Source organism: Melitaea cinxia, chromosome 4 (genome assembly GCF_905220565.1).
Source record: "Melitaea cinxia chromosome 4, ilMelCinx1.1, whole genome shotgun sequence".
NCBI classification, from domain to species: Eukaryota; Metazoa; Arthropoda; class Insecta; order Lepidoptera; family Nymphalidae; genus Melitaea; species Melitaea cinxia.
In genome coordinates this window covers 13,592,357-13,620,014 of record NC_059397.1, presented here as the reverse complement: position 1 = coordinate 13,620,014, position 27,658 = coordinate 13,592,357, and the positions used below count along the sequence as shown (strand labels likewise).

General features: G+C 34.1%; 1 protein-coding gene across 2 annotated transcripts; it reads left to right on the top strand.

The window, feature by feature from the left end:
- The first annotated feature begins 5,467 nt into the window (after window positions 1-5,467).
- Window positions 5,468-8,845, top strand: LOC123670247. Of its 2 annotated transcripts, none has more exons than XM_045603755.1 (2): window positions 5,468-5,680; window positions 8,428-8,845. In XM_045603755.1, the coding sequence occupies exons 1-2, from the start codon at window positions 5,483-5,485 to the stop codon at window positions 8,593-8,595; spliced, it is 366 nt and encodes a 121-aa protein (XP_045459711.1). In that variant the 5' UTR covers window positions 5,468-5,482; the 3' UTR covers window positions 8,596-8,845. The 2 variants fall into 2 exon arrangements, 1 of the variants encoding a protein (XP_045459711.1); XR_006745887.1 differs by lacking the exon at window positions 5,468-5,680 and adding an exon at window positions 7,947-8,038.
- The last annotated feature ends 18,813 nt before the right edge of the window (window positions 8,846-27,658 follow it).

Below are 27,658 nucleotides of genomic sequence, written 5' to 3'. Positions count from 1 at the left end.
TTAGCTAACATAAAAGATGTACGAGTCCATACTTACATAAGATAAGTAACAAGGTTATAGCTTTTTATGTTCAAATCTTATCCAAACACTAGCTGACCCAGCCACGCGTTGCTGTGGCTCAGTAATCATAGCTTATTAAAATATATGTAAAAAAATTCTATTTTCAAACGCGCCATCTATAATTTATCTTAGACGCCAAACCGCCATCTATTAGGATTTTATAGAACTAACCGATAAATACAAACGTGTATAACGTATAATAAACATTTGATTTGCAATAACAAATATTGAGATCAATAATGGAGATAAAAACTACCCTATCTGCAGATATTTACGTCGCGTTATTTTAAGTCATAATGCTTAGTAGTGCGTAAGAAAATTAAATATATATAAATAATAGGTATAATAAAAATAAATGAAAGATATACAGATAATTATAAAGAATAATGTAAATATTTATAGACGTTCCAATGAATCTTGAATTTTATTAACTTTGAAAATTTTATAAGATTTATTGTTAAAAAAATGTTCAACAAAATAAAAATATATGTCGATTCGATGTACTTCAAGTTTGCACGCGTAAATTTTTTCCACTTATTTCATTTTACTTATTTGTTTACAACGTATTTAATATTGATACCACCATGACTTTTTTTATGGCCTCACTATGTTTATGTGTCAAAATAATAATCTTTTGGGCTTACGTTTCAGCCTATAATATCCTATAGCTGGGCATAGGCCTCTTTCCCCATGTAGGAGAAGAATCAGAGCTTAATAGGTACACCACGCTGCTCCAATGCGGGTTGGCGGATATATTACCTACTATGAGTAACGATCGCTATTAGGTGTACATGATAACAACTGGAACGGACGACGGCTTAACGTATAATATTTTGGTCTTGTTTTTTAATAAAGACCTCCAATAGGATTCGAATTCTGTTTTGGGGTTCCAGAATCACACATAACACAAGTACAAAAGTTTGTATGACCTAAACAAATATTGGTTTTGATTGGGGATGGAGCTCGAAAGCCCTAGCACATCAGCTAATTGCCGTGACCACTGTCCCAGTTCATCGTCAAAGCTTGTAACGTTTGATTTTTATTTAAAAAAAAAAAACATAATTATCACCTTTTCACATAAATATATAACACAAGCCCATTTATGGCAACTCAAATATAAAATATTTATAAATAACAAAATCAATTTAAATGTCTACCATAAATCCTAACGAACTTTATCAACGTAATATGCAAAACAATTTACGAACACGAAATGTTTCGCGTCAATTAAATAACTGTTTCATATGCGGAAAAATTGTTTGATGGTTTTAATTGAAGTTGGTCCCGAGGGACGGTCGGTTTTAAGCGCACCTACTCTGTAAATAATCCAAAAATAACGAGGTAGCAATTAAATACAGCTTTGAGACTAACATAGACAAACATATGCGCCGTTCGGTCGCGTGGGCCGAGCTCACATCAAAGGAGTGTTCGTATCATTAGACATAAGTTAACATCGATTCGTAATATAAGCATGATTGAAAAATTAATGCTTGCGTATTACCGATTGATATTATCCTATTAGTAATATAAATGAGAAACTTTGTCAGAATGGATTGATGAGAAGATTGACTACAAAATTAAGATAAAATTTCTGGAAAGAAATATTTGAAATGTATATTAAAACCTGTCATGTTATTACTTCATACCGTGATAATAAAACGTATGTAAACAAAAAAATATCATTCATATATTCAGAATAATATACAGTATTCATTATATAATACATATAAAGAGGTATAGTTTCTAACTTTGTTTGTTTGTAAGGGGTAATCTTCGCAAATACTGATCGATCATGATTTTTTTTTTACATTAACAGAAAGCTACACTAATCAGGAGTGATATAGGCTATACTTTATTGTTATTGAACAAAAACTTCAGTGAAAAATAACAATATATCTAAATCAAGTCGGAGAAATGCGAGCGAGATGAAAACTTTACTATATGTTTGCATCACAAAAATATTAATTAACGCCCAACGAAGTGGGCACAGGTCGGCTAGTGTTAGATATAATTTTCTTTCTCCGGAGACAACATTATTTTGTTGACCAGTGTATACAAGTTATGAATTATACAAAAATATATATTAATATAAAAGTAAATTAAACATACCTTTATATACCTATATAAGTATATATACAGACTTGATAAAAAACTCGACATAATATTTTGTACGTCACGGTTCTAAGGTACAATTTTTTTTCTTGTATACTTAGGACTTCGAGTATTGTATACGTAATTGGTTTATACATATAACGCCAGTATCCTCCATTTTAGTGTGGATGAGGACATATGTAGTACATAAAGTTCTAGTGTTAAAAGGCTTATCGGTTTCGCTTTGAAACTCGAATGTTAATATTTGCGCGTTCATTCCGCTAATAGCCTCGACTCCCTTTTGATACATTTTGTTTGTGAATAATGCTTGATTCAAAGGTGTGTGATCTGTGATGGAAATGTATTTGGTTAATTTATATTTATTTGCATTAAATTTGATTTTGAATAGTGCTGTTGATATATACTTTGTTTCGATTTGTTTTGTATCTTATTTTGTGACTTAAAATTATCTTTAAAGATTTATGGAAATTATAATTACTGGCCCAGTTATCTAACGCCACATTTTCCAAAAAAATGTGTTTCTAAAATGTTTTAAATTATTTATTTACATAAGATTTTACTGAACTCAAATTCAATTTCTAAACATAATTAATACTAGGCTTTATACTTTTCTAAATCGCCAATTTGAAAAGATGTTCTAAACATTTTTGAATATCCAATTAAGCTATAGCCAATTAAGCTATGGAACGATGTAACCGCTAGATCGAAATTTTTGATATGATGATTTCATTTTCCGGTTTAAGCGAAACTGTTTAGAATTCCTAATGTGTGGGTAACACAAAAATAAAAATCGTACATATTGAAAAGATGTTGTCAATTTGGAGAGCTGCTTCTAACGAGAAGAAAGAGTAAAAAAAATATCGAATTATCTTGTTAAATAAAAAATTTTAACGTTTCTAAATTCAGATATATTATTTTTAAGTTTTTTTACGAAATCTTACTATAATATATATATATTCATCTCTTCTCTTTATTTTTGTATTATTACACATTGTAATGATAATGCTATAACTGAACATAAAAAAACATATTGAAATAAGTGCGCTCCAACAAAAGTTCTAATGATTTCTGAAAATTACAGTATTTTCCTGTTACTATCCAAAGATACCGCTCCATGACAGGCGTGTCACGGAGTTGCAGTAACATAAACTCATTCGTACCCTATGCGTACAGAAATATAGTAAAATCTACTGATAATAAAAAAATAACACTCAAAAATCACTGACTATTTTATCTAACACAAGCTACATTGTACACGAGCATGCAAGTAACTGGCAGAACAATTACTTGCTTAGACACTTTAAAAACCCGCTCACATTCGGAAAATGGAAACGTCAAGTCGGTTTTAGAGGTACGCTCTGATTTACTAGCATGCAGACTGTGCTACTAAAGTGCTTTAAATTCTAGTTGCTGGTTCGTTAGGAACAAATTTTTTACTTATTTTGTCCTTACAATTAAGGCTCACTCTGAACGTGAACAGTTTGTGTCGGAGCACTGAAATTCGTGACGAGCAAACATTAAAATGTCCCGCGACAACTCAGCCAGCAGAGACTGCCTGATCACGAGGTCGGTTGTGTCATATTGGTCAAAATATCGGGCTTGCACTGTTGTATTAAATTCGTCTTATGAAGTCTTAGAGTATTCACTTTACCATTTCTTAACCCACCAAACTACGCTTAAGAACAGAGTAGGTGTTTTTGGAAATTATCTGAAAGAAATAGTCCATCAACTAATTTTAAGCAGTTTGGTTAAACTTCAAAACTTGCCCTATATAGTTGGAAACCTTTTCCTAACAATAAAAACTTTAGAGCCGGTTTCAGTTTAGTACTCGTACCTAACTTATTTTTGTGTTATGTTTTTATCGTCTATTCAATATCATTTCATATAAAATAAAATTTGTATTCATGGAGGTATAAGTAGCGGGATGATATGTGTCCATGATAGTGGTCACCCCTCTTGGGTCCGCCAGTAGTTACTGTCCTGTCTAAAAATTAAAAAAAATATATATATAATAATATCGTTACAAACGTTACACCCTACCCACCTACTACTTATCTATTGAAATATGTTAAAGAATTGTTTTTATTATATAGTCTTGGTTTTCGTTATAAATCTCAAAAAAGTTGATAAATTAAATTTTGATGAAGTGTATATGTACATTTTCATCGAATACGAGAAGAGTAGAAGAAGAAGAAGAAGAAGAAATATACTTTATTGTGCATATTACAAGCTAACATAACATACATCTTTAAAAATAAAATTTGCAAAACAATATTATGCACAAAGGCGGTCCTTTCGCTAGGTAAGCAATTTCTTCCAGACAACCTTGGGGTAGAGGAGATTTTAAAATAAAAAGAGTAGGGTTATCAAAAGGCAAAATAGAAAATTAAAAACAAAGTAGATCCTACAATTTAATAATACAATAATATATATATATTGTTAGAAGAATAGTGAAGAAAGGTCACCGTAGGAGGGACGAGGCGCGTGCGCTGTGCGCGTTTCAGTTCGAGACGCACTTCGTGAACTGTAAACGTGTTTCGTGTAGTTCCTTGTCCGTTTGGAGAGTTAACCTGCCTAATTTTGTAATCGAGTAGTATTCGTTAAAGTTATTTAAACGTTAGCTTTATTTTATTTTTGTAACACATTTGGTTTAGACTCCTGATATAAGTATAAAAGTTTGTAAGTAATTGTTATTGTATTTTTTATTTCGATTCCACATCTGGTTCCTAAAATCAGAAGTGGGATACGACACTTCACGTAACCTAATCCGCTTTGCGTTCCTGAGATATGGCAGTTTGACTATTCGAAACATGATTCGAAACACTTAACGAGTTGTTTTTGTTGCGTTCGAACAGTGAATTGTTTTCATGTTCCTTGCCGCTACGTAAGTAGGTTGAAATCTGCTTGGTTGTATGGTAATGTATACAATACTAAGAACCCTGGTGAGTAAGTTTCAATATTTACGTTTCAATATTTTTAATAGTACGTACAGTGATTTTAATATAATTTTAGAAGATTTTAAATAAATTTGTGAATTGAGAACTAATTTGTTATTACTCTATTGTGCTATTTAGCTACTTACATATTTTACTACTTATTTTACTTTTATTTTTCGTAATTTACTGTTACAGTAAAGAAAATGTCAAACCAAAATCGTAAAAGTAGAAGTCGCTCTAGAAACCGTAACTCGCGTCCTGTACACAGTGCTGTACACTCAAGTGACAGTGATTCTGGTTCTAGACGCCGAAAGTATCATTCTAGACGCACTTCAAAACGACGTATATCCCCTAATAACGTGCTAATCGAACAAATGCAACAAATTTTCAGTCGTTTAACTGCACTGGAGGGGCAACGCCGCTCCTCACAGCCGCGGCCATACGAGCCGAGAGCCGGTGCGTCTGCGCCAACGCCACCACGGCTGCGACCTGTCACCGCACCTGTAGCTGAGTATCAGAGCTCGGCGGTGGAAGGCCGAGAGTCTGCTGTGCCGTCCTCGCCGGGGCGTCCCGTGAGTGCAATTACGGACCATGACGCCAGCGGGACCGATCGTATAATCGATGCGATACGTTCAATCAACACAACGGTGAGATCTAACCAATCTTATTACATATCTAATTTCGATCCTAGTATCCACGATATAGACGCCTGGTGTGAGGAAGTTGATCGTGCTAAGAGTACAAACTATTGGAACGATAATGAGTGTCTGTCTCGCATCGGTAACTGTCTTAAAGGGGATGCTAGGACTTGGCTCAATGAATGGGTAACTAACGATCGTAGTTGGAGCAATTTTAAGAAAGAATTTAAGCCGTTGTGTCCTAGGAAACCGGATATTGCAAATATTTTATACGAGGTCATGAGTAATGATTCTGATAAATACTTGACATATGCTGATTATGCTCGCCGGTCCTTATTAAAGCTACGCATAGTTAGGGGGTTAAGTGATGAACTAATTTCAGCGATAGTCATACGGGGCATTACGGATCCGCAAATTCGTGCTTCGGCTACCAATGCGAAGTTAATGCCAAATGAGCTTGTAGAATTCTTCTCTATTTATGTCAAATCCTCAACGATTAATAAGAAATCTAGTGATAGCACTCGTAATAGCCGTTTTTCTAAGTTAAATCATGATGCAAACTTTCGTAGACGTAAATTTGAGGAAGGCAAATGTTTTTTATGTGGCCAACGTGGTCATACACAGTCTCATTGTTTCAAGAAGTCTGAAATCATTTCTAATAAAATCAACAACGATGAAAGCAATAAGAAGGATAGTTCTTCTCTGAGTTTAAATAAATACTAACCTTGCACTTTCCGCAAAAAAAAGGCTCATAAAATTGAAACTTGTTTTGCAAGACTTAAATCAGATTCACGTTACACGAATAATGTTAACTTCTGCCAGGAAAACTGCCATAATAAACACAAAGATATAGTAGAAGCAGTCATACAGGGAATTCCTGTCGATATTCTTATAGATAGCGGTTCAAGTATATCCTTAATTTCTTCATCGTTGCAGAGATATTTCAAATGTGCGCGTAAGCCAGCTTTCAGAGTTTTAAGAGGTATATGCGGGAATTGAGTCAACTTATTTTGTCAAGAGTTTAATGAAATAACTTTAGAGGTGGACTTACATGCCGTGGCCCCTGAACTTATGAATACTCCTATTATTGTTGGTACCGATGTATTAAACCGCGAAGGTGTTACTTGTAGGTGTACGTACCCGTGACCAGCAATACCTTACTTATAAGACTCGTCCTACACATGATGTTATATGTGTACCACGCCGAGTACGCAGATTCCGATTAAGACGTCTTTAACCGCTGATCAAAATTTAAGTAACCTGTTAGTCCTAATTAAGACATTTTTGAACTTTTTTTATCTCTGGGACGGCTAGGTCCACAACCGACAGCATGTCAATTAAATTAAATAGTACTATGCTAATTAATTAAAGGCCCAATAGCCTTTCTTATCCTAGAATTATAAAATATTCACGAAACAATTAAAAATCTTCTTGAAAAGATTATCAATCGATACTCTGAATTGGAATATACGAGTCCTCTATCCTATTAGTAAAAAAAAAAAAAACTGGTCCGACCGCATGTGTGTCGACTATCGTAAACTCAATGAAATTACAGTTAAGGATCGCTTCCCTTTACCGTTGATCGACGATCATATTAATCGATGAGATGGAGACAAATTCTTTACCAGTCTCGATATGCCCACAGGATTTCACCTGTGGATAATGCCTCAATACCTCTCACAGGTATATTAATAAGGGTAATATTTGAAAATGCCTAGAGTTTAGCAAATGCACCTGTTGTTTACCAGCGGATAACTTCGAAAACTCTTCGCCCATGCCTAGATTCTGGTGAGGTCCTGGTGTATATCGACGATGTATTTATACTGAGCAATACAATTAATGACCTGTTGACTCTTCGCATGGTGCTTCAAACTTTGACTGATTGTGATTATTCTAATAACCTAAAGAAATGCTCTTTTTTTGTCCACTAAAGTAGAATATTTGGAGCGGACTGTCGGTAAGGGTCAGGTGCAGCCGAGCGAACAGAAGGTGCAAGTTTTAGTCGAAGCTCGCATGCCAAACTGTTAAGCAGCGGGCACATGCGACTGGCAAGTTCGACTCAGGCGACGCAGCCTTGACTATCTTCTATCTGCGGGCTACTCTGCTTGCCAGCTGCGAGCTTCAGGCGCCACCGAATCGGGCGATACAACTGCTGACTGTATTCTGTCTGCGGTCTTCTTGAACCGTCATTGCGTCTCGCGGATGCTGCCGACTAGTGGGTGCCGCAGCAGTTGATTATCTTTGATTTGGAAACACACAAACCCGTATCTACCTGTGCGGGCAAACCTGCTTGTAAGTTGTGAGCCTCATGGTATGCTAACGTCGTGCCTATGCCATGTGGTTAATTTTTAGATGGTACGCTAACGTCGCGCCTCTGCCATTCGTATGAGCCTCATGGTACGCTAACGTCGTGCCTATGCCATGTGGTTAATTTAAAGTGGTACGCTAACGTCGCGCCTCTGCCATTCGTGCGAGCCTCATGGTACGCTAACGTCGTGCCTATGCCATGTAGGTGAGCTGATGTAAGAAATAAGCTAACGTCGTGCCTATGTTTCTTACAGTCAGAGATAGCTAACGTCGTGCTTCCTCTCTGGTATTTGTATTTGTGTGATCACGATCTACGGATCAATGTGTTCTTGGTAATTGCTGATATTCCGATCCGTTATGTTTTATGTTCTCAGGTGCAGACCATGATGACGATATGGAGTCCACGCCTGAGCAAGCTGCTCGGAGCAACAATGCGTCTCGCGAGCCTACTACGGAGCCTGTGCCCTCCTGCTCGGTGGGCGCCCAACATCAGGAGACACAGGAGCACGAGGACGTCCTCCAGTCAGGAGAGGCCGTGTTAGAAGAATAGTGAAGAAAGGTCACCGTAGGAGGGACGAGGCGCGTGCGCTGTGCGCGTTTCAGTTCGAGACGCACTTCGTGAACTGTAAACGTGTTTCGTGTAGTTCCTTGTCCGTTTGGAGAGTTAACCTGCCTAATTTTGTAATCGAGTAGTATTCGTTAAAGTTATTTAAACGTTAGCTTTATTTTATTTTTGTAACACATTTGGTTTAGACTCCTGATATAAGTATAAAAGTTTGTAAGTAATTGTTATTGTATTTTTTATTTCGATTCCACATCTGGTTCCTAAAAATATATATATATATATATATATATATATATATATATATATATATATATATAGTATATATTATAAACATATAAAGAATTAAATACACAAATAAATACATACCCATTACATTATGCTTTATCGTAAAATATATACACAAATAAATACATTACAGGTAAATACTGTATCATAACATATAGATTATAAATACATAAATTATTCCTTGGATAAAATTTAGAACCAAATACTCATTTCCAACGTAGCTTATACGTTGCTTTATGTTTAAACCACGTCCCTTTGCATCCGTTAATCCGTATCCATATATCCCTTTCATAAAGATTTTATGCCTTCATGAGAATATTATATGAGGACCGAGGAACATTTTGTTTGTCTACTTACTCGTGATTAACATAAAAAATGTGCCGCAATAATTACAAATGTAAAATTAGGTTTGCATAAAATTTTGTGTTTTGAATTTGCGTTTATTTGAAATAAAATTACAGTGTTGTGTGTACATATTACTATGTAAAATTTAAAAAAATAGTAATTCCGAGATATTTAGAGATATAAAAACCATGCGTGGAATAGTGGCAAGAATAGTAGCTTATTCCTAGTTTACGAATTCTTTTAGATAAGGAATGTACTTACCAGCCTTTATGTTACCGATGGAGACCACGGGATGGAAAGTTAAATCTCTAAAATTTTTCTTACAACTCCCAAAACCTCAAGTATTTTTCGTAACACGCAAACAAAAACATAATATAACTTAGGGTATGTTATATTTGCCCTGTTTATCAATACAAACATGCGAAGGGACTACAACCTTTTCAGTTTTATATTACTTATAGATAAATGAGGTACTTATAATGAAAGAGATAAACCATATCAAGAGCACATAACAGGAGGTCCCTTTTGCAGCCCCCACATGATAAAGCCGTGATTCTGAGCATCGAGACCTCTACAGCGCGTGTGTGGAATACTTAATGATTCTGATTAGCTGCACAGTTACGGCGAGTGGTCAGAAGTCGATTTCAGGTGAATATGCAATTGTAATATTTATTAGACATTTCTTCTACTATAGGCTTATATAAAAAATATTTTAAAGTTTAATTTTAAATAATCTGGTTTAATTTCTTACTTGTATTTTTACGTATATTACATTGATTAATGTTTTGGGGCAGTACGGAGTAGGTATAGTGGGGTATTACAACCGCTGCTCAGGGTTTGTTTTCTAGCCGGACAAGATATATGATTTTATGGAACAATTCTATAATCTATGTTTTTGCTTTTATATGTCATATGTCATCTAATCTTAACATACGATTGTAGAATTTCACAAAACCTTTGTTTCTTATGTTATTTAAATACACGACAAATTATTGAAGAAATAAAGCTTTTTCTTACAATTTAAAAATGACAATTGCGTCTTGTAATATTAAGAAATAAAAATACGTCTTTTACGCAACATCTTAAGTAAATTATTTTTTTAACAAATATCTTATAACACTTATTTGGATATGGACTATAAGTTGACTCCTGTAGTTAGTACTACTTGCTCATGAGAAATATATTTAATTTGCAATAAAATAACGTAGTTAATATTCTAGTAAAATATACCACTGCTAAATTGCATTTCGAATACAAGCTTAAATAGGGTTGTGGCTAATCATATTTGAATATTTACATGGGATTGGATTTAGTCATAAGTTTATGGGAAGGTTATTTTGTTAGGGACATCGCAATATGTAAATTAAGTAAGGTGTCACTTGGGTATATTAGAAAAGGTAAGCATATAAGATATATATACCACCTAAGTCGCTCTGGATACGTTAAACTCTTAACCTCCAAAAGCAATTTTCTTTTTCTTTGCTATTGTATTAATTCACATGTCAAATTCATTGACCCAGTTAAGCTTTTTAATTTCTTACCAAAGAATATATTTAAAATATATTTTCTTATATTTTCTTGCACAGCATTAGTGATTTTATGGCCCATGCCGAGTCGGATCCCCAGTCATATTACGCATTATGTATAAATGTTTATATACATTGACTAAAAGACGTTAATATATATGTTTCTTGACATTAAGTTTCGTTATACATATATGGAGCTGTCAATTTTTGATATGATATTCAAAAATATTTCGTTATACATGTTTATTTAAGATATTATATATTACATGTATTATTATAACGTCATTATTTTAATATATAATTGAGACAATATCAAATCACCTCGTCTTCATTATGCATAAATCTGAATATAGTTTACAAATTCCGAGTGAAGCTTCAAGTGTCCGTATAAGATCAATTACAACTCCAACTGTGAACTACGGTAGTATTGTTACAGCGCTGTTTGCTCACCGTCAAACAATTTAACTGAAAGCTGAGAACACAGGTTCTACTTGTATATTTGTTTACTTGATTGATTGGAGGATGGAGTATTTTGTTTTCCTCTTTGTAATGTTTTTATAATATATTGTAAAAATCTAGACTTACCTTGAGGTGTCGTAAGAAATAGTATAAATTTTAATAATTCTATAACAACATACGTTATATATATATGCTTAAAATAAAATGACTAGAAATTATCCGATGTTATGACACAGCTGGAAATTTCCTGCTCAAAACATAGAGTAGCCCAACTGGGGTAGTATTTCAACTTTACAGGTAAATAATATTGTATTCAAGCAGTGTTCTGTTTCTGTTGGTGACTAACGGCCGAACCCAATATTCAATCTAAAGATAGAGATAGGTAGTTACCATCGACTGCTAATAACTAGCTATCTATCCTTTGTAGTTGTCCCAATAATTCGCATAGGGGACTACTATCTCCAGTTAGCTGTAGATAGACCGGCTACCTGAGCTCTTCCTTACATTCCAGTATACGTAGCGTCACAGACGGCCTCAGTTATGTTACACAGATGTTTTGTAGTATTTAAATTTGTCATACAAATTTTATTCATATTAAAGTAATCTTGTTTTATAAAAATATGGACAAATTAATTTTTACATAGACTTTTTAATTTATAATAAATGATATTATTTTAATATGGAATCCATGGTAAATCTAGTAACGGAACGTTTTAACACGACACGAAAAGACGCTACGACGCCATTACGCTTTATTGAATCGTCGTTTCGTTTGTATTTTTTTTTTTGTTTTTTTTACAAATCAAAATTCAAATTATACAAATCACTGCAAATTATACAATCATTCACCAAATTTTTTGTTTTATTCACAAGATGAGTAAAGTAAGTATTATTTCACAAGAAACTTATTATTTTTATTCAATTAATTGTTGCAAAAGAGCAATATCACTTGAACTGCTACTTGAACTTGAGTCTGCCATTATTTTTCATTCGAAATTAATTTTATTTTAAACAAAGAAAATACTTTTTCAATTAATAAATCTTAGTTATCCCCCGAAAACTATAGATCGGATATTGTTGTTACTAAAGATAACCAACGCTACTGACAGATAGAACTCTATTATTATTGGGACACTTACACTGTCATTTTCATACGAACTGTTATCTCTGGTAAGCTATCCTCCCTCTCGTCGATAGACAGCTTTGAAGGATAGGATTGCCTATCGTCGACAAGTTTATTGGGTCAGTAAAATGAATGATAGATAGATATTTCTGTCTCTAGTAGGACATAACCAGAGATAGATTGAATATTGGGTTCGGCCGTAAGGTGACTAGAGCTCCTGGTGGAAATTTGGAGGCAACGCGCTTGCGATGCTTCTGATATTGCAGACGTCTGTAAGTTACGGTAAACGCTACCACCAGATGAACCGTACGTTTGATTGCTAAGTTATATAAAAAAGAATCCCAGAATCAATCACTACTGGCAAATTGACTAGTCTGTCAGTTGTTGTTAGACTCTTCCACTGCACACTCGACCGTAATCGTAAAAAACAATATTTGCTATATTTTTTTTTAAATATTAAAATTAAACGAGAAAACAAAAAATTTGATAACCTTATCCTTATTTATAAGGTAATAAAAAGGTTAACACATCTCCAATAAATATCGACGAAAAATATTAAAACAACCAGCCATAAATCTCTGAAACGAACGAGTAGCTTAGTTATAATAAGATTCTATAATTACTAAATTGGCAAGAAAAATATGCACCTTATTACTAAAATAACATGGACTATTTTTCTGTTTATAACTAGTTAATACAACGTCACAGCAACAATAACGCCAATAAGATGAACGTCATGACACGAGTGCTGCTCTGATTTATGACTTCATTTTCCACTGGGAAGAGGAACATTATCTTTTGTTGGGATTTATGTATAGAATAGAGAAAGTATACCTTCAACGCCCTTTGAAATTAATGAAACGCTTTAGTACCCAGGTCGTTTGTCACAATTAATTTACATTTAATGTGTTGTATGTATTTTGATTGTGAATAAAATTTGTCATTGTCAATTATTTTTATCGTTTTCAGACTACTTCTGTTGTAAATTATTGTAATTAAAGTAAATAATAAACGACATTTTTTTTAATTATTATTCATCAATTGTAGTGAAACAATGTGGCGAATTAAGTTCTAACACTCCTCTTTCAAGGTAAAGCCTAGCAGGTAAATTTTTATAGTAAAGTGCATCTTTTCATACAAATAATGTAATTTATATATAATAATAATAATAATAATTTTATTTCAGACAAAGTCCATACAATTAAACAGCAGAATACAAACATAATTAAGAAACAGAGAAAAAACCAAAATTAAACATAGGAAAATAATAAAACATAGGATAATTATATCAAAATACACACAAATATACAATATTTAGTAATCGATTAAATAGAATTCATGTCAATAATTTATTAATGTCAATAATAAGCAAAGTCAACCTATTAAATTAAATAATTAATTAACAAACAAAAAAAAAAAAATATATGTGTAAGACGTAGCTTTTTATTTTTTCAAACAAAATCCTTACATTTAAAGTACAGATACGCATAATAATATTAATTTTAATGTCGATCGTAAGCGAAATCTTCACAGACCAAATCGTAAATTTTTGATTCAGTAATACAAAAATAATCAATTTACTCCATTGATAATTCAAAAAGTCATAATTTAATAATCACATTTTTTATTTTTTAAACTCGACTAAAGGGTGAGGGTGAAAGTTTACTCCGATGGTTTATTCGTTCCGTGGCACCATTAGTTTTTGTATCGCGTTCGACGCTCAATGTTGTGGAAGTGCGTGGAAAACCGGAGATATGACGGTATAACATAACATAAATATTTCAAACGCTGCCCGGATTTGTTCCGGACAGTTTGAAACTTTTTGCACAAACAAAAAACTGTAGTTTTATTAAAATATAAATGTTTTTGTATTTTATTGGCGTGATGTGCATATATATTTTTTTTACAAAAACGATACATTTGAAATAACAGTGGAAATTCCACTGTTTTATATTGGAAATATCAGTGTGTTTCGTAATAATTAATGTGAAAAAAGGGGGAAGTAAAAACACCTAGACAATATATTATTTTTTATTTTATTTTGTTTTATTAGGCAATCCAACAGCGTTATAATTCAATAGTATGTTACAATATAATGTATAAAAATGGCCAAAATAGGATCATACTGATATGAAAGAAAATTAATCATTATAAAATGCATAACTAGACACTATATTTAAAAAAGTAAGAAGAAGTAAAAAAAGTAAACGGCTATGTTCCGTCTTTATCCACTGCAGTTAGAGGTGAGTGCATGACATGAAGATGTGAATGTGTGTTCGTGTAGGTGTGTGCATGTAAGATGGAGGTGTATTAGTGTAGGTGTGTGTATGTAAGATGAAGGTGTATTAGTCTGGGTGTGTGCATAAATCTGTAGGTGCTGGTTTAGAATATTATTGATGATACTACAAAAAATGCATCTTTTTGATTTCTTTTTAACCGACTTCCAAAAAAGGAGGAGGTTCTCAATTCGACTGTATTTTTTTTTTTTTATGTATGTTACATCAGAACTTTTGACCAGGTAGACCGATTTAGACAAATTTTGTTTTAATCGAAAGGTGGTGTGTGCCAATTGGTCCCATTTAAATTTATTTGAGATCTAACAACTGCTTTTCGAGTTATATCTAATAATGCGTTTTTACTTGACGCTTTTTTCGTCGACCTACGTTGTATTATACCGCATAACTTTCTACTGGATGTACCGATTTTGATAATTCTTTTTTTGTTGGAAAGAAAATATTCCTAGTTTAGTACCGTGATAAGGAAACCAGGATCTGATGATGGGACCCCAGAGAAATCGAGGGAAACTCTCGAAAATCCGTAATAACTTTTTACTGGGTGTACCGATTTTGATAATTTTTAATTTAATAGAAAGCTGATGTTTATCATATGGTCACATATAAATTTTATTGAGATCTGATAACTACTTTTTGAGTAATCTTTGATAACGCGTAGTTGCTTGACTATTATTTCGTCGATCTACGTTGTATTACTTGTCGATGTAATTGAAGTCGGTTTTTTTTCGTTTGCGAGCAAACACAATTATTTAAGTGCCGTCTTTGCTGTAATTCCTAAAATACTTAAAAATTATTGCCAATATCAAAATTTGATAAACATTTTTTAACATTTCAAACACATTACAGACCTATTTGATGTAAACTATAATGTTGAAAATTCTTTTTTTTTTGTTACATAACCTTAAAACCATATTTTAATTTTTAACAATTTTTTTCTGTAAAATTATGACGATCAGTTTTATTTTAATGGATCTACAATTTTTTAAACTGCATTCTCGTAAAATATGCCTCAGGGGTATTTGTGTCAGCATTGCATTAATCCACTGTTTGCAACGAACGATATTAAATATTCATGCTTTTATAGATTTACTTCCTGTATTTATTTACACATTTCAATGTTCAATTTTATAATATAACATTAACTATTAAATGTCGAGTTGTAAGAAATAATATCAGCCCCTTTTATTAATTTTAAATAAGATTTAACACCTCCGCTCTAGTATAGTGGAGCGAGTAGGTGCCTAAAACACCGACGGTTCGCGGGTTCGATTCTCGCTCCGGATGGATATTTGTATTTTTACAAATATTTCTTTCCGGTTCGGATCTCTATCCTTGTGGGTCTTCCCACCATGCATCGGAGAGCATATCAAGTCGTCGGTCCTGGTTGTTATCATAAATAACTGATAGTGATCGTTACTTATAGTAGGGAACATATCCACCGACCCGCAGTTGAGCAGCGTGGTGGATTAAGCCCCAATCCTTCTCCTACATGAAGAAATAAGTCTATACCCAACATTGGATTTTACAGGCTGAATGCGTGCCTCAAATGACTTATAATATTTTCTTTATTCTAGGTATGCCTTATTTCATTTTTGTGTGCATTTTAATAGTATATATTATTAATAATTAATTAATGTTTGTTATATTAATTGATAAATTTGTGTTGTACTTCTGCATTATTACATAAAGCTTTATAGGTAAATTCTACTTTCTTGTTTTTGATGTATCCAACTGTCTTTACAAAATAAAATGTGTTTCTAATAGAAGAAAGAAGAAAGAAGAACGAAAGAAAAAGAAGAATAAAGAGAAATAAATTTTTATTTTTTTATTAAATATTGTTATAGTAGGTAATAACCATTATATTTAAAAATCATTCTTTTTACAAAAAATAAAAACTAAAATAGAATAGAGATTCTTTTTATATTCGACTATTGAATTTCTTAAACTCTTAAAGTATTTTTTAAGCATTTAAGGCAATTTCTACCCCTATAATTATCTTCTTACCCAATGCTATCTTTAGACAAATATTTGCGTTTAATTACTGTGAATTGTTCAAAGTAAATGCTGATCATATTATGTTAATGGTACAAGTTGATCTCAGGTGTTTCGACTTGCTGTTTACCTGCAGGGAGAGAGAGCTGGGGTCACTATACTCAATTTTAAGGGTGCTAGAAGAACGAAATGTGCAGATACACTTGCTCACTTGTCTAATACAGTTCGTCTGGTATTTTATTTTAGAAACTGTATTATTTTTGCTAAACTATTTTGTTTTGGTATTTATTGCTAATTTTACTAACTAGTCGGCTGTTACATGTAACACAAGCATTAAGTTGCTTACCATAGGAACAGACGACCGTGTGTGTATGTTATAAGATAAAAAAATATAGACACAAATACATAAATGCTGTACTGTTGTTATTGTTATTTGAAATAGATAGTGATTAAAAACAGATATAATTTTTATTGTTGAAATTTAAATTGATTTAACAAGTTACAAATTTGATGTTTTGTATTATTAACAAGACACTAGAATTTTTAACTGTTAAATTGTTTCTTTAAATGTCTTTAGCGCAAGCGTGATAATAAAGTTCATTTTTAATAAATAATATTTTAAGAACCATATACCTATTCCATAGTTTTACGTTTCCAATTTGGAAATTACGTACGTCGAAGATTATCGCAGTCTGTACCCTCCGGAAGCTGCACAATGCGGGCCGGAGCGGTTATTATCTATGGCAACGTCACTGTCGTCCAACTGAAATTTCCGCTTGCCAGTTTTTACTTACCTTTGAAATACAGAAGTTTTCTTGTTTCTCTACATTCATTCCTTTTTACTAATTTCAAATATTACGTTAAATAGTTCTAAACTTATATAATTTAAACTTATATAACTTATATAATTTGCTATATAACCTCATACATATACCTAATAAATACAAATACAAAAATATTTGGTCGTTATTTTATACCTTCACAGTTTTTAGCGGTATCTAAACGGCGAAACATCACTGACTCGCGTATCTGAAAGCTTTTGTTTTGTATTCTTTTCTATTGAGTTTTATGGTTAAAACAAGTTTCTGTTTCTATTACTGTATACTAGATATTGATAGAAACTGCAATTTCAAATTTAGCAAAGACGACTTTAGTAGACAAACATGCCAAATAATAGTGATTTTGTACGAATTAACGTTAAAGAATAGTTAAAAATTGTGATGATACCGCTTACTCTTCTTTTAACATTATGATTTATATTACAAAACATAACATTACATTTTATAAAATAATTAAGACAAGGACTAGTGTCCTTTATACGGGTCTTATAAATGTAAGTGCTTCAGCGTATTACAAATATGTCCCTTCCTTTACTAGTACGCATCCCTTCCTTTACTACTACGCATAAATCCTTATTAGTTAATAACCAAATCGGCTTATATTTACTTACATTAAGACTGTATCAGGTCCAAAACTGAGGTAGGGCACAGCAGGAAATTACCTGATCAAAATCTGCAGCAGCCCGACTGGGGTAGTACCTCGACCTTACAGAAGATCACAGCAAAATAATACTGTTTTCAAGCAGTATTGTGTTCCTGTTGGTGAGTAAGGTGACCGGAGCTCCTGGGGGGATTGGGGATTGGGTCGGCAACGTGCTTGCGATGCTTCTGGTGTTGCAGGTGTCTATAAGCTACGGTAATCGCTTACCATCAGGTGAGCCGTACGCTTGTTTGCCGACCTAGTGACGTAAAAAAAAAATTAATTTATTTTATTTATTTATTTATTTACTTATAAGAGATGGTACACAGCACAGAAAAAATTATAAAACAAACTAGAATGAAATATAATCAAAAAGGCCAATTACGACCATCCATCCGTTTAAAATTTAAATTAACAAACGTGAAAAAATAAAATAAAAAGAAAAACACAAAAAAAAAACAAACTTGTTTTCATATTAAACCTATAAATACCCCTGGGAAGTATAATTTAAAAATAATTAACTCTATATGGAAGGAAATATAACATATATAATAATGATAATAATAATAGTGAACATTATATAAATATTTATGAAATATATATTATATGTTTGTCTGTACTATGAATGTTAAATTGAAGAAAAAGTGAACACGATTTGACTTTATAATATTAGCTATTTATTGATAAGGAGTAGTTTTTGTCTCAAAATTTAGTATCCGTTGGTTTGCATTGGAGAGCGGCTAAAAGAGACAATATATGATTAAGTTATAAAGAAGATATTTAAACACAGAATATTATATAAAGTAGACAGCCCGTTGGCGCAGTTTGTAGTGGCCCTGCTTTCTGCTCCGCGGGTTGCGGGTTCGATTCCCACCTGAGTCTGGGTGTAAATTTGTATTTATATATGTATTATTTCTATGAATATTTATAGCCATAACAGTCGGATGTTACCTGTAACACAAGCATTAAGTTGCTTACCATAGGAACCGACGACCGTGTGTGTATGTTCCAAGATATATATTATTATTTTTTTATTTATTCCAAAGATATCCCTTATGGGTTATTCAAACATTACAGACAACATAATTATTAGTAAGTATATAATTAATTATACAATGGAAAAATCAATGTGCCAGTAATATAGAAAAAAAAGTGTGTGGGTACTTATGTTTGCACATAAGAAGTCATACATCATTGGTTAGCTAATTTCACGTTGCTGACTTCTTCGACACCCTGAAGTTACCTAGTCAACGAAGAAGAAGTTAGCAACGTGAAGTTAGCTAACCAATGATGTATGACTTTTATGTGCGTACATAAGTACACACACACTTTTTTGTGACGGTGTGCGCACGTGTCGTAAAAATTTACTCTTATCATTTTTTCCTAACGTGTCAAAAGAAGCATAACTTCGAAAATGCGTATTCTATTATTTTTTTTATTTGCAGTTAGAGTTGTTTTGTATGTTATCTGAATATTCATTTGAGAACCTCAAAAAGTTATTTGCTATAATTTATCATTTTTCTCTAAAATTATGACTAGCAAAATTACGCTTGTCTTGCCTCCTATTTTAAAGGTAATATTAATTTGATAAGAATGACGTTGCGTTAAATTGCTTGGTGGCTAAAATAGTCAGGTCGTGGACAGCTATATTTTGGATGGGTATTTAATATAGTGTTTACGTGACAAATTTTGCATAGTCACGCTTCAGTCTATAATATCCCACTGCTGGGCAAATGCCTCATTCCCCATGTAGGGGAAGGATTAGACCTCAATCCACCACGTTGCTCCAATCCGGGATGGCGGGCAGGTTTTACATAGTTGTACTAGAAATATATTCATTTGTACTCGGAGCATGCTACAACCTTATTAAGTTTTAAGGTGACGAAATTAAAACATAAATCGTTTAATATATTAGTATTAAAGACCGCTCAAACTAAATTATTAAAGTGTAAATTATATTTCGCAAATAGGTATGTATTTCACATTCGAACATAGAAGTATTGGAATTTCGGTAAACCTGAAAACATTGGTCGTCTCGCCATCTGTATTGCATTAGCAAATATGCCTCAACCTGCCACGTGATTTACCATTTTTCATTGACCTCCTGTTCCTTTCGTATTACTAGTATAATTGGATTACTCAAGGGATGCTGATGTGTGAATATGGTTCTTATTACAGTGGTCGCTGTAAGACGTAACGAACGCCTGAGGTTCCATCCAGGTAACGAGTTAAAGGTAGGGCTGTCAATCTACGAATTATTATTCGACTCGACGTTGATGTTCGCTTTTCTGCTTTTATATGTATATACACACAATATTTAAATACCATGAGTTGGCAGATGAAACCAAATATACAAGCTATCATTTTACAGACTTTCAAGAAAATCACAAAACAAACATAAAAATTATTAATTAAAAACCTAATTGATAGTAACCTAGTTATTTTATTTTTTTAGGAAGGTCACACGAGAAAATTATGAAACAACATCGGATGACTCCATCTATTCTACCCGAATGAGACTAGTAGTTCTTCAGAGAGTAATTAAAATTAAAAAAGGTGTTAAAGAATAAACTTACGTCATACTAATCTAAAAGTATATATTACATAATATTCATATTTTTCTCTAAAAGCCAAAAAATAGCAAGATGCTAGGTGAAGGCGGGATTACAACAAACTCAAAAAACTGGCTGAAAAATCAATTTCTAGATGGATGATGGATAATTCTAAGACATGATAGCAAATTATGAGATATAAATGGCCTGACATCTTTCACATTTTAAACGATTTTATAATATTATGACTGAATATGATTATTTTAATATAAAAAAGGTCTGACAGCCCTGCCAATGAAGACATGCCAGCTAGCCCGTGTAATCTTGTTCGAATCGCGGGCACGAATTTCATAAATGCTCGGCCGAGTTAATGGATGAAAACATTAACTCCTTAGACCTTAACCATCTAATGGTACTTCCACCCTTTCACTAGGATATCAACATATGCGACTATTCAAAATTTTTGCTTACAAATAGAAACAGTTAAGAGTATCGCACTGCTAACATTACATTATTTATATTAAAAAAATAGTTGGTATTAATTAGGTACTAATGTAACAATCAAATAGAGACATATATGCGTAAATTGCTTCAATAACTTCTTTATTGTGATTTGTAGCGCTTATTAAAAATATCCCAGTATATAAACATATTTTCCATTAAAATATGTTGTATGTAATATTTTAAAGGTAGTTCTAAACAGCGTTCTTGGCAGTTGGTGAAAACAAACAGTAAATAGGTCTCTTAACAACCTAAAACGTAAATAATTTTATAAATATTGTCTGTACTAGTAACCGCACGAAATTACGAGCACTGTATTAATTATAATTAAATATTACTTTTAGACAATTTTTAAGCACGCAAAACAACCATTAAATACTCATAATAATAGTCATTGTTTTAGAAAATAAATATGACATAACGCGCATATTAAAAACCACAATATAAATAAATTATATACAGATCGCATTCTATCTAACATTTATCTAATAAATTAAACATTTTTTTTTTAAATTTTGAAACTGGTCTTTAAAGAGATTTAGTAAAGTCGATTGTGATATTAGTTATCTAGTACACTTATGTCATTAGAAGGTTTACGGGAGAATCTACGCAGGAGTAAAAACTGCTTATATACTAAGAATACGAAACTGATAGAGTCGCAAATTATTACCATTTCGGCTAAGATCTAGATTAGGTAAAACCGAATTTCGGGACCGTGGGGGGATGGGGGAGGGGAGGGTGGGGAACACTACCCCTGGTACCACTATCACACCTCGGAACCCCATGGTTATGGAGATATCGATGGTTAAAGTTTTGAGGTTAGAAGAAGAATTGGTCATTCGCTAGTTAAGTGGCCTCCAATTTATGGGGTAAAATGGGGGTGGGAGGGTAAAGGGTGGTGGAGAGGGTGGGTTTTTTAGCCCCCCGTAGTGTGCGTTTCGCGTAAACCCCGTGGTTTCGAAGATATCGTGTTTGAAGTTTTGGGGTTAACTTTACGTGATTCAGAGATATTACAATACCTTAGAGCTCCGTGTCTGACTCCACCTTAACTCCGGTGCAGCGGGAAGTGCACTCATATGCTCCATTCACCAACTTTCACATTTTATTTTCGATCAAATTTACGTAAAAACGATCTCGATTGCAAGATCAACAAACGATACGAACTGACGCTTAACGACTGACAAATCGACATTTTTAAACAAAATAACGCGTCAGACATAATATTCTAATAAAATTAGTAACATTGCGTGCTAGAATATAGGTTTAGAAATTCGAAAAATACCCAAAACCGAATCGGAGCACCCCACTGTCCACGTGGTCTTGGTCTGTCCTACCCCTAGAGTGTTTTTTTTGTGCCGCGGAGGCGCGGAGGGAGCGCCGCAGCCACTTCCCGCAGCGCCGGAGCCAAGCGTTCCTCTAACTTTCGAAATTCTTCTTCTAACCTCAAAACTTTAACCATGGATATCTCCATAACCATGGGGTTCCGAGGTGTGACAGTGGTACCAGGGGTAGCGTTCCCCACCCTCTCCCCCCCCATCCCCCCACGGTCCCGAAATTCGGTTTTACCTAATCTAAAGCTTTACCACCATTTCTAAAACACAGCGATACCTACCTACCTGCGTATTACTAAACATGACTATATATTACTATATATTACTATGTATTACTATGTATTACTATGTATTACTATATATTACTGTATATTACGTGTTAAGACAGAGATGCTCTAAAGTCCGAAACTTCTAAAGGCCATCACATGCGGTTGTAGCAGTGACAAGGCATACGAACAGATATCTTGTGACGGTAGATCGGTGATCGGTCAGTTTATGAAATTCATTAAAAATGCCTTAGAAAATACTTTAGTATGTTGTCGTTGCTTTTTATGTATGTGGAAGCGCCTAACATTAACCGGTGAGCAATAGCTCACATTGGATTACTTCGCAGGAATCATCGGTAAGCTGATTGAACACCTTTGCTAACGATGTAATTCGTACGTTGTTGAATATGGGGTTTACGAGTGCAGTAACAAATAATGTACTATATACGTACGATGTATAGAATCTCAGAGTATAGCCTAAAATGCTAGTAACCTACTTGTTAAAAATTTTAGTAAAACCAACCTCATCATGCGTTTTATCATAAATTGATAAATTCTAATCTTATTTACACTGAATTCTTATAAGGTTAAATGTTCGTCAAAATATTATACAAGTATCTTCAAGTTTTTTTACGTGTTGAATTCGTAGTTGGTTGGTTAATAAATAGTGTTTGTGTTTGATAAAAATATTTTAACAAAAAGGAAGTTATTTGTAATTTCTTTATTTCTGGTTCTCTGTTTAATTTATTATTATTATTTTTTATTAGACTAGAGTCGTTTTCGTAAGTAGATAGAAATTTACTTCCGTTCTATAATATTCATTAATAATGTTAAATACTAAAAAATCGTTTTATCTAAGTCAATAATATGTTAATTCAATTAAATACGTTAATTTTATTTTTAACCGACTTCCAAAAAGGAGGATGTTCTCAATTAGACTGTATTTTTTTTATTTTTTTTTATTTATGTATGTTACTTCAGAACTATTGACTGGGTGGACCGATTTCGACAATTTTTTTTTTAGTCGAAAGGTGGTGTGTTTCATTTGGTCCCATTTAAATTTATTTGAGATCTAACAACTACTTTTCGAGTTATATCTAATAACGCATTTTTACTTGCCCCTTTTTGTCGACCTACGTTGTATTATACCGCATAACTTTCTACTGGATGTAACGATTTCTATAATTCTTTTTTTGTTGGAATGGAAATATCTCTAGTTTGGTACCATGATAAGAAAACCAGGATCTGATGATGGAATCTCAGAGAAATCGAGGGAAACTCTCCAAAATCCGCAATAACTTTTTACTGGGTGTACCGATTTTGATAATTTTTAATTTAATCGAAAGTTAATGTTTATCATGTGGTCACATGTAAATTTTATCGTGATTTGATAGCTACTTTTTGAGTAATCTTTGATAATGCGTAGTTGCTTGACTATTTTTTCGTCGATCTACGTTGTATTACTCGTCGATGTAATTGAAGTCGGTTTTTTTTCGTTTGCGAGCAAACACAATTTTTTTTTTATGTTGTGTTCGAGAAATATAAAGCTTTTAAAAAAATTATCCTGTACAATTTTACTATAGATGAAAGTATGGCAACATCGTATTACCTATATATTTTTAATGATGTAGTTTTTCTGTTCAAAACATATTGTCTGTGGAAGAACGGCCAACACAGGTATGACACAGACTAAAAATGATATCCCAATAACATTTTATTTTCATTGTAGCCTTTTTTTAATAACTTAATACTTTTAATTTTTTAACCGACTTCCAAAAAAGGAGGAGGTTCTCAATTCGACTGTATTTTTTTTTTATGTATGTTACATCAGAACTTTTGACCGGGTGGACCGATTTCGACAATTTTTTTTAATCGAAAGGTGGTGTGTGCCAATCGGTCCCATTTAAATTTATTTGAGATCTAACAACTAGTTTTCGAGTTATATCTAATAATGCGTTTTTACTTGACGCTTTTTTCGTTGACCTACGTTGTATTATATCGCATAACTTTCTACTGGATGTACCGATTTTGATATTTCTTTTTTTGTTGGAAAGGAGATATCCCTAGTTTGGTACCATGATAAGGAAACCAGGATCTGATGATGGGATCCCAGAGAAATCGAGGGAAACTCTCGAAAATCCGCAATAACTTTTTACTGGGTGTACCGATTTTGATAATTTTTAATTTAATCGAAAGCGGATGTTTATCATGTAGTCACATTTAAATTTTATTGAGATCTGATAGTTACTTTTTGAGTTATCTTTGATAACGCGTAGTTACTTGACTATTTTTTCGTCGATCTACGTTGTATTACTCGCCGATGTAATTGAAGTCGGTTTTTTTTTTCGTTTGCGAGCAAACACAATTATTGATTTTTTGTATAATATCATAGTTCTACAAAAATTTCGAAGATATGTAACTATCTAATTTTTTAATATTAATTTAAATTTTTAGAATTTTTAGGGACCGATCAGAATGGTGATACAAAAATTGAGACGTCGCTGCTATTATATCTTGATTAGCTAGCTGAATTGAGTTATTCAAATAACTTTAGCTATCAAACACCCAACAGACCACACGACCTAGAGGTTTTGTGGTCTGTCCTAGAGATATGGGTCGAGTTTCAACAAAATATTTGTGCCCATATTATAATCAGATCATACACATAAAATTATATTTGATCAGGGATGTTAAACTCAATTTTGCAGAGGGCCATATATTAAATTTAGAATGTGTAGGCAGGTCAGATTCAAGTTAAAAAAGTACTGAATTAATATAACATTTTATTTATTTAATTATATAGTATATATAACCCAACAGTCCAACAGTCCAACACGCCAACATGCCAATACGCCAATACGCTAACACGCCAACACGCCAACAGTCCAACACGCCAATACGCCAACACGCCAATTTGCCAATACGCCAACACGCCAACACTCCAACACGCCAATACGCCAACACGCCAACAGTCCAACACGCCAACATGCCAATATGCCAATACGCCAACACGCCAATACGCCAACACGCCAACACGCTAATACGCCAACACGCTAACACGCCAATGCGCCAACACGCCAATGTGCCAATACGCCAATACGCTAACACGCCAACAGGCCAACACGCTAATACGCCAATACGCCAATGCGCCAACACGCCAACACGCCAATGTGCCAACACGCCAACACGCCAACACGCCAATGCGCCAACACGCCAACACGCCAATGTGCCAATACGCCAACACGCCAACACGCAAATACGCCAACACGCCAATACGCCAATACGCCAACACGCCAACACGCCAACATGCCTACGCACCAACACGCCAACACGCCAACAAGCCAATGCACCAACGTGCCAACGCGCCAACATGCCAACAGTCCAACACGCCAACATGCCAATACGCCAACACGCCAACACGCCAATGCGCCAACACGCCAACACGCCAATGTGCCAATACGCCAACACGCCAACACGCAAATACGCCAACACGCCAATACGCCAATACGCCAACATGCCAACGCGCCAACACGCCAACACGCCAATGCGCCAACACGCCAATGCGCCAACACGCCAATGCGCCAACACGCCAACAAGCCAATGCGCCAATGTGCCAACGCGCCAACATGCCAACAGTCCAACACGCCAACACGCCAATACGCCAACACGCCAATACGCCAACACGCCAATACGCCAACACGTTAGCACTCCAACTTGCCAACACTCCAACACGCCAATACGCCAACACGCCAACACTCCAACACGCCAATATGCCAATACGCCAATACGCCAACACGCCAACACGCCAACACGCCAACACGCCAACACGCCAATACGCCAACACGTCAACACTCCAACTTGCCAACACTCCAATACGCCAACACGTTAAAACGCCAATACACCAACACGCCAACACGCCAACACGCCAACACGCCAACACTCCAACACGCCAATACGTCAACACGCCAACAGGCCAATGCGCCAACACGCCAATGCGCCAACACGCCAACAAGCCAATGCGCCAACGTGCCAACGCGCCAATGTGGACAGGACGCCAACAAAAATAACAAACCTGTTTAATAACGAACCGTTATTTATGATATTATATCTGTCCAGGTCCGGAAGAAGCCACTTCGCCATCTAAGGACATCGTGGCAGGATAGGAAATTGACTTACCCTTTTTGCGCTTGATAAAGTTCCAAAAAAGTTTAGGGTTTGAAGACAAAGTTGTTTCCAGGCTATTTAAATAAAATTTATAGTTTAGATTATGAAGCTTCGCGCAACGCTCCCTGAGCAACTTAAAAGTAATTAAATCAGGAGGGTTGCCATTTTTACGATATTTAAATTTTTTATTGATGACTTCTATCAGTGCTGCAGAAAACCATAGCGGATATTTACTAGACCGTGTTTTGGATTTGGGCACATGTTTAGCAACGATAATTCTCAGAACAGCAATCATAAGTCGACAATTTCTTCTCCCAAGAATCCAGGGCACTTGTCATTTTGTCATAGTCAGCTTTGTAGAAGCGGAACCTAGCCCCAATACAAGATTCGAGCTTTTCCTGAAAGTTAATTTTAGCGAAAAACTCAATCCCACCAAAAACATTTTCATGTAAAATGTTGCCAAGACGAGATCATATGGCTCGCACTGTCAAAAAGTTATCAGATCTCATGTAGAGCCAAGCTTCTAACCCTACACGCCCTAACTCTACAAACCCTAACTTTACAAACTCTACACCTTAGTCAAAATATGTGGCTTGGCCGTTTCGCTACCGTCACGTGGGCGTAAGGTGAAAAATTTATTCACTGTTTATTACTTTTCTGTTATACAATAGTTCTATTAAAGAAAAAATAAAACGAAGAAGAATAATTGATATACATATAATA

Excerpts from the sequence above, each read along its gene's own strand:
- LOC123670247 (XM_045603755.1), top strand. The coding sequence starts at position 5,483 with ATGCAACAAATTTTCAGTCGTTTAACTGCACTGGAGGGGCAACGCCGC. Across the intron at positions 5,681-8,427 it reads CGTCCTCGCCGGGGCGTCCC|GTGCAGACCATGATGACGAT; the intron begins GTGAGTGCAATT and ends TTATGTTCTCAG.